The following is a 7,402-nucleotide window of genomic DNA, read 5'->3' as shown; positions in this document are numbered from 1 at the left end:
CATTGTGGGGGACAGATCGGACACTTTTGACACTTTTTTGGGACCATTGACATTTATACAGCAATTAGTGCTATAAAAATGCACTGATTACTATATAAATAACACTGGCAGGGAAGGGGTTAACACTAGGGGCAATCAAGGGGTTAACTGTGTGTCCTAGGGAGTGATTCTAAGTGTGGGGGGGGTGGGACTGCCTGGGTGAGAAGACCGATCGGTGTTCATACTTAGTATGAACAACAGATCAGTCTCCTCTCCCCTGACAGCATAGAGATCTGTCTGTTTACATTGACAGATCTCCGTTCTGTCTCTGTGTGGAGCGATCACAGGTGCCCGGCGGTCATCGCGACCGCCGGGCAGGCCGCACACTGGTATTTACAATTACATGCGCACATGTATGGGTGTATTTTCCTGAATTTGCAAGTGTCACATTTGGGAAAATATGAAGGTGCCTGTAAAAAAGCAAGTACCAGCATTTACATGCATAAACTGCATGTACAGCGTATGTTGTAATTCATTTGTATGGGCAGAATTATGGAGCAGATAGAGCTCCCAGGCATCACAAATACGAGCGTATTTTTTGTGGTTCAACCTTACAGTAGTATGAGCCCTATCAGTAATGTTACTCCTTTAAAGAATTGTCCTACATTACCAGTAGATCAATTCAATCTCCACTTGCACCTCTTGACAAATATACAGTAAACATATCTAGTTGCAGGTTGTAATTGCGGGTGGACACGTAGCTCAGAGTCATTTGCCTTCATTTAATGTTTATTATCAGCAGAAAACTGACCATAATCTTATCTCTTACACATAATAATAATTTATCATTTTTTTATTGTTATTAGATGATTGACATATGGCCTTGGAAAGGCTGTGATGTGGACATAATGAAGACCTTGCAGTTAATAACAAATGGCTCTCTTGAGTGTAATTATTTCTATATTTCTTTGAAGTTGAATTTATCTGACACTATATACATCTCAAATTACACAAATTTAACATATGTTTATTCTTTGAAACATGACAACATTTTAAATAAATCTTCAAAGCAAAGCTGTCACAACAAAATAAAACCTGAACGTGGACCCTCTCCATTTTTGTGTACCAGGTATTCTCTAGTACTTAAAGCATTTGTTATCCCAACATTTCATATTTCTGATATGTGCCTGCTGTAGCATGTATTTGTGCGAGGAAGTATCCTGTTCACTTTGTATTGCTTCCTTTATGTGAAATCCCTGGTGTTCCTGACAGTCCCTCTGCTTTCTATTAAAAACTGACCACACTAAGTAGGAGAGCACACTGTGGTCAGTTCTCTAGCTATGCTTGGAACTCAGTCTGTTCCTCCTCCAATGATCAGACTTGTCCTGACACGCCCCCCCCCCCCCCCCGCACAGCCATTCACTGGGAAGCTCAGTGTACTGCTGCTTCTCCTCCCCCCAGTTCTTATGCAGCTGAGAACAGCGTGGAGGTACTCACAAAAAAGGGGTAAAAAAAAGACATTTATACAAAAATGTTTTGCCTTTCATTTCTATTTTAAACTTAATGGGTTATTTTAAAGGTGATCGTTTATAATTCACACTTAGCGATCTATTTATAAATGTTTTCTTCCAAGATTCACACATTTTTCACAAGTATTAGTAATATACAGAATTTATATAGCGCTGAGAGTTTGCGCAGCATTTTACAATATGAAGGAGATGGTACACGCTCAGTACAGAAGGAGGGCCCTGCTAGTGGAGCTTACAGTCTAAAAGGGGGTCAGATGTGGTACAAAAGCTAATAGCTGTGGGGGAAGAGCTGATGGAGGTGGTCAAGGTACAGTTTGTAGTTGAAAGCGGGGTAGGCTTCTCTGAATAAATGGGCTTTGAGTCTGTCTAAAGGCAGACAGGGTAGTAGATAACCAGACAGAAAAAGGTAGGGTTTTCCAGAGGATGAAAGAGGTTCTGCAGAAGTCCCAGAGGCGACTGTGAGAGGAGGTGACAAGAGAACTAGGGAGAAGGAGGTAAGAGAAGCAGACTGGAGAATTTGGGCAATATATCGAGATAAGGTTGGTGATGTAGCTGGCGTCAGTGTTGTGAATAACTTTGTTTTTGTTAGAATTCTGAATTATATATGTTGGGCTAGTGGAAGCCAGTGGAGGGATTGGTAGAGTAGGACATCGACCACATATCGGTTAGTAAGGAGTCTAACAGCAGCATTTATGATGGACTGGAGGGGGGAAAGCCTGCATGGAGGTAGGCCAGTGAGAAACATCCTGTAGTTGTCAATAAGTTGTGGGAGATAACCAAATAATTCAATTAGAAAAATATATGAACCTTGGGTAAAAGTTATGTGAATCCTGTGAGCAAACATTTCTAGACCCTGAGTGTCACTACCCCTGTGTGCTACTCTCAGTAACTGAAGGTATGTGACAAATCAACTACTCTCTCACAATGCAATGCTCAAGGCTTAAATGGCCAATTACCAGTCCTTGGTTCTTCCACATGGGGGGAAAGGAACATGTGCGCCATTACTTGGTATCAGCGTTTGCCATTGTCTTTTCAAGGGTGGCGGTGGCATGGATCAAAGAATTGGGCTGTCCCACTAAGGGTAGCGTTAGGCACTGAGGGTCCATAGTTTACAGTATTGGGTGGGGGAGTAATTTAAAGGGTTTGTTTAAATCTTCTGTTGTGACAGGTTACAGGTCAGTTGTGTCCAAAGCTGTATTGTTATATGACATTTTTTGTCTCTCGTTAAGAGCAGCTGCCAAAGGTTCTTCACCATCTTTAGAAGTGGAAGGTGCATTTTCCTACAGAAAAAGAAAAAAAAGGAAGTATAAGACTATCATATGCACGACATATATTGCTAAATGTAATATTGAGTCTGATCAAAATGTAAGAAGTGCCAATAGTGACATTCACCCTTTGCCAATCTGGTGCTCATTGTATTATGCATTAAAGTATTGGGAGCATTAGGGCAGCCCATTGATTGTGAAAAGGCTGCCAATGCACCAGAAAAGACAAAAAAAGTTGGACATTTCACTTTTCTTCTGATGCAGCAACAGGTGTTACTGTGCATTGTGGTGTACTGCAATGCATGTGCCTCGGAGTTACATTGCCTTAGAGCCAGTTCACGCTGCCCCAATAGCTGCCTCATGCTAAACTGCATCAGCAGTTGTGAGTTCTGGCTGCAGTGAGCCAGCAGTGGAGGATTGATGCGCATTTCAGAGCATGACACTGTTCCCTTCTATTTTACTCAACTTTAATTGAAGTTGCCAAAGTGACACTTCATTCATGTCACTGTACAACAGTGCGGTACACTGCTCTGGTATACAGTGACATTCGATCCCGTCCTGTACTCTGTGATTAAATGCAGCTCACTGCAGCGCAGCTCTGGGCTGCATTGCAACATTGCAATGTGAATAGGACACAGAGAAAACAATTGTTTTCTCTGTGTCCTGGTGGTCACTGGCATTCTTCCAGTGTGGAAAAATGCCAGTCACGGCACTCTATGTAAACTGGCCCTTAGACCCTGTTCACACATGTGGCAGTGACCTGCAGTTTACTGCACTGAAAGAATGCAGGTTACCACAAGGACGCATAAAAAACATTTTTTTCTATGTGTCCTGTTCTCACCACAATGCTGGTGTCATGTGCAGTGTGGTGCATTGCATTAAAATACTACATGCATGCATTTTAACTCAACATACATAAATGCATGTAAATGCACATCAACAAGAGAGGGGGGAAAAAAAAGCTTTCATGCCTTACAAGGATCCATACGGCAGCCATCTTAGAGGGGAAATAGAAAGTTTGCAGTGGAGAGCTGGTTAGTGTGATGTTTCAATGACAGGGGTTATAGAAATATATAAGTTTGTAAGCCATGTGCGGGCACACTAGGTGGTATGCGTGAGATCAAAGGATGCACCCAATAGTGCCGTTTGGCTTGCCCCAATTTCCTCATCTGCCTCCTCAATATAGTTAGCATAATCACAAATATTAGATGCTAGACATCCTATTGGCAATGCCTCTCCAAAAACAAAAATGTGTGTTGTCTCTCTCTCTCTCTCTCTCTCTGTCTCTCTCTATTTGTCTCCCCCTCTCCTTCTCTCAACCCACAAACAGAAGAAAGGATATGATGTCAGAGTAAACAACCTGCAAAATGCATAGCAATTTAATGCACATAAATAAAAAGCACTTCACATCCATTTTTTCTAGCATTTGAATTCATGTTCATGTGTGAAAACGCCCTTAATCCTAGTACACACGATCAGAATATTGTACAAAAAAATACTGCTTTCGAAGCGATCGTACAATAATCCAGTGGCGGCCTATGCATTGTGGGCGCACGGGCGCTGCCCCCCCTATCCCTGCTGCTGCCCCCCCATCCATGCACCCGGCCCCTTTCAGGACGCCAGATGCATGGATTGCTATTGTGGGGGCAGGAGGGGGTGTATTTTTTTAAGCACCTGATTAAAACCAGAGGCTCTAATAGGCTTCAAAAAAGGGCGAGCTCGGGGCGCAGAGAGTGCGCCCTGATCCCACCCAATTGTGTGGCAATAGCGAATGAATATTCGCTATTTTCACACTGTATTGCCTCCCCACCAATCTCGAGGCAGGTCAGTGAGACCGGTTTCCTGATTGGCCAAAGCGCCAGGCGTCCCTATTGGCTGCTTAGCACTTTGGTGGAAGTGGGACAGAGAAAGCGAGAGGAGAGGAGATGCTGGAGAAGATGACAAGATAAGCGCTGATCCATCCAAAAAATCATCATGTTCCTAATGACTATATTTTAAACACACTAAAGGAAAATTATAAAGTCTTTTTTTAAATTTTGAACATATACATTTTTAGAATACAGCATAGCATACATAGTGGGCATTGTACACTGTAGAAAATCTAATGCCTGTACACACAATCAGTTTTGCCATCGGAATAAACTCTGAAGGTTTCTCCGACGGAATTCCATTCAAGCGGTCTTGCCTACACACGGTCAAACCAAAGTCTGACCAAAGTTTGACCGTCAGGAACGAGGTGACGTACAACACGTATGACGGGACTAGAAAAAGGGAGTTCAATAGCCAGTAGCCAATAGCTTACGTCTCGTACTTGCTTCAGAGCATGCGTCGTTTTTGGTCCGTCGGAACAGCATACAGACGAGCGGTTTTCCCGATAGGAATTGGTTCCGTGGGAAATATTTAGAACATGTTCTATTTCTAGGTCAGCATTTTCTAAAAAAAAAGTCCGATGAGGCATACACACGATCGGAATATACGATGAAAAGCTTCCGTCTGACTTTTTCTGTCGGACATTCCGCTCGTGTGTATGCGGCATAAGTGTATAAAATATGCAATATACAGCACAACTGTGTTTTCCCATTTCTTTTTTCCATTGCAGATTTCATCTGGCGTAAGGTTAGACATAGATGACTCATTCTTTTTCGATCAGGCAGCGAGCTGATCGAAAAAAAAAATAATGGATTCCCCATCCACACAAGAAAAGTGGATGGAGGAATCCCCCCCACTGTACAATTGTATTCTGATAGTGAGACTTCTCCACTGTCATAATACACTTCTGTCGAATGTGAATGGCTATATATGGATGTAATTCTATATGGAGAAAAGACAGCCAAGTATTGGTGGCTAGCAGCATACGTTAATATACCAAAAACCTTTCCCTATGTATCAGATGTGCAGCACCACAAGATAATAATTATGTGAATAAATACCATAAAAGTGCTGAGCCACTGTGTATCAATAATCAAATAAAATAAAATAAAACACAGTCCAAATATTTTAACTGTGTGCCCGTTACAAATAAAAGTCCAATATCTCCTTAGGCCTCTTGCACACGATACTCCTGTTTAGGCATCTATTTTTTCAGGCGTTTTTTTTTGTATGTATTTGCGCGTACTTTCGTGCATATGCGTTTGCGCAATTTAGCGCATGTTCGCGCGGATGCGTGCAAACTTATTTTCGCTTTCACAATATGTTAATGGGCGATTGCGCACAAATGCATGCATTTGTAAGCATGAGGTGTAAATTACTGACCAAAAATGCAGATTTTTCTATTTTTTCTTTTACTGAAGAATATGCTGCACTTGTTTACGTGCCTGTGTGTATAGGCACTTTACAATTAATGGGCTGCATTTTAACTCAGTAAAAAAATAACCATATATAGACTAGAAAATGGGACTTTGAAGGCACAAAGATATTTAAACTACAAAAGAATAGGTGTGGTTTTCAAATGTTATTAACAAAGTACAAAAAACAGAAACCGGACATAAAGGTTAAAAAACACTTACTAACTATATGGAACCTAGTTTAATACACCATATGGATCCTATCCTACATACTCCTATGGTATCTCTTGTATCTAATTTGTCTACATTCCAACCATTCATTACATAGGAAAAGGAAACTTCCCAAACAGATGGTAGTTTATGAATGTGGAACTGTAATTGATAGGAGCTGCAGGTCTGGTAGTCCAAGGTGGGATGGTCTCTAACTGCTCGACATGTTTCACGTTACAAAAACGCTTCTTCAGAGGCTAGAGGTTCAGCTGTATATAGTAGTTAAAAATACTACCAGTGGAACAGACAAACGGTTGATCCCAAAGTGACCAAGAGTAATTGTATCTTAGTTGTATCAAAAGGCAGCGGTCAGGGCCAGGAACTTCCAGAGTAATAAAGCATCAAGTAGCCATGGGTAAACGTAATAGCTGTTATAAGCTATAGTTCCAGGGACGGATGGAAGGAGGTTTAAGAATGCACCGCTCATTGAAAAATTGCCTTATTCGTCCTATTTTTCAATGAGCGGTGCATCCTTAAACCTCCTTCCATCCGTCCCTGGAACTATAGCTTATAACAGCTACTACGTTTACCCATGGCTACTTGATGCTTTATTACTCTGGAAGTTCCTGGCTCTGACCGCTGCCTTTTGATACAACTAAGATACAATTACTCTTGGTCACTTTGCGATCAACCGTTTGTCTGTTCCACTGGTAGTATTTTTAACTACTATATACAGCTGAACCTCTAGCTCCTGAAGAAGCGTTTTTGTAACGTGAAACATGTCGAGCAGTTAGAGACCATTCCACCTTGGACTACCAGACCTGCAGCTCCTTTCAATTACAGTTCCACATTCATAAACTACCATCTGTTTGGGAAGTTTCCTTTTCCTATGTAATGAATGGTTGGAATGTAGACAAATTAGATACAAGAGATACCATAGGAGTATGTAGGATAGGATCCATATGGTGTATTAAACTAGGTTCCATATAGTTAGTAAGTGTTTTTTAACCTTTATGTCTGGTTTCTGTTTTTTGTACTTTGTTAATAAAATTTGAAAACCACACCTATTCTTTTGTAGTTTAAATATCTTTGTGCCCTCAAAGTCCCATTTTCTAGTCTTTATATGGTTATAAAC

At 41.2% G+C, this 7,402-nt stretch overlaps 1 protein-coding gene across 1 annotated transcript in view; it reads right to left on the bottom strand.

The window, feature by feature from the left end:
- Window positions 1-679: 679 nt before the first annotated feature.
- CDHR2 (cadherin related family member 2) overlaps window positions 680-7,402 on the bottom strand; it is a 245,259-nt gene continuing 238,536 nt past the window's right edge. Inside the window, exon 32 of the mRNA XM_073620461.1 lies at window positions 680-2,788. Within this exon, the coding sequence (XP_073476562.1) occupies window positions 2,678-2,788 (111 nt within the window). The 3' untranslated portion in view covers window positions 680-2,677. The remainder of the gene's footprint in view (window positions 2,789-7,402) is intronic.

The sequence above is a fragment of the Aquarana catesbeiana genome, linkage group LG03, assembly GCF_042186555.1.
Source record: "Aquarana catesbeiana isolate 2022-GZ linkage group LG03, ASM4218655v1, whole genome shotgun sequence".
Classification (NCBI taxonomy): domain Eukaryota; kingdom Metazoa; phylum Chordata; class Amphibia; order Anura; family Ranidae; genus Aquarana; species Aquarana catesbeiana.
Note: the sequence above shows the minus strand (reverse complement) of the source record. Positions and strands in the feature narration are given on the sequence as shown.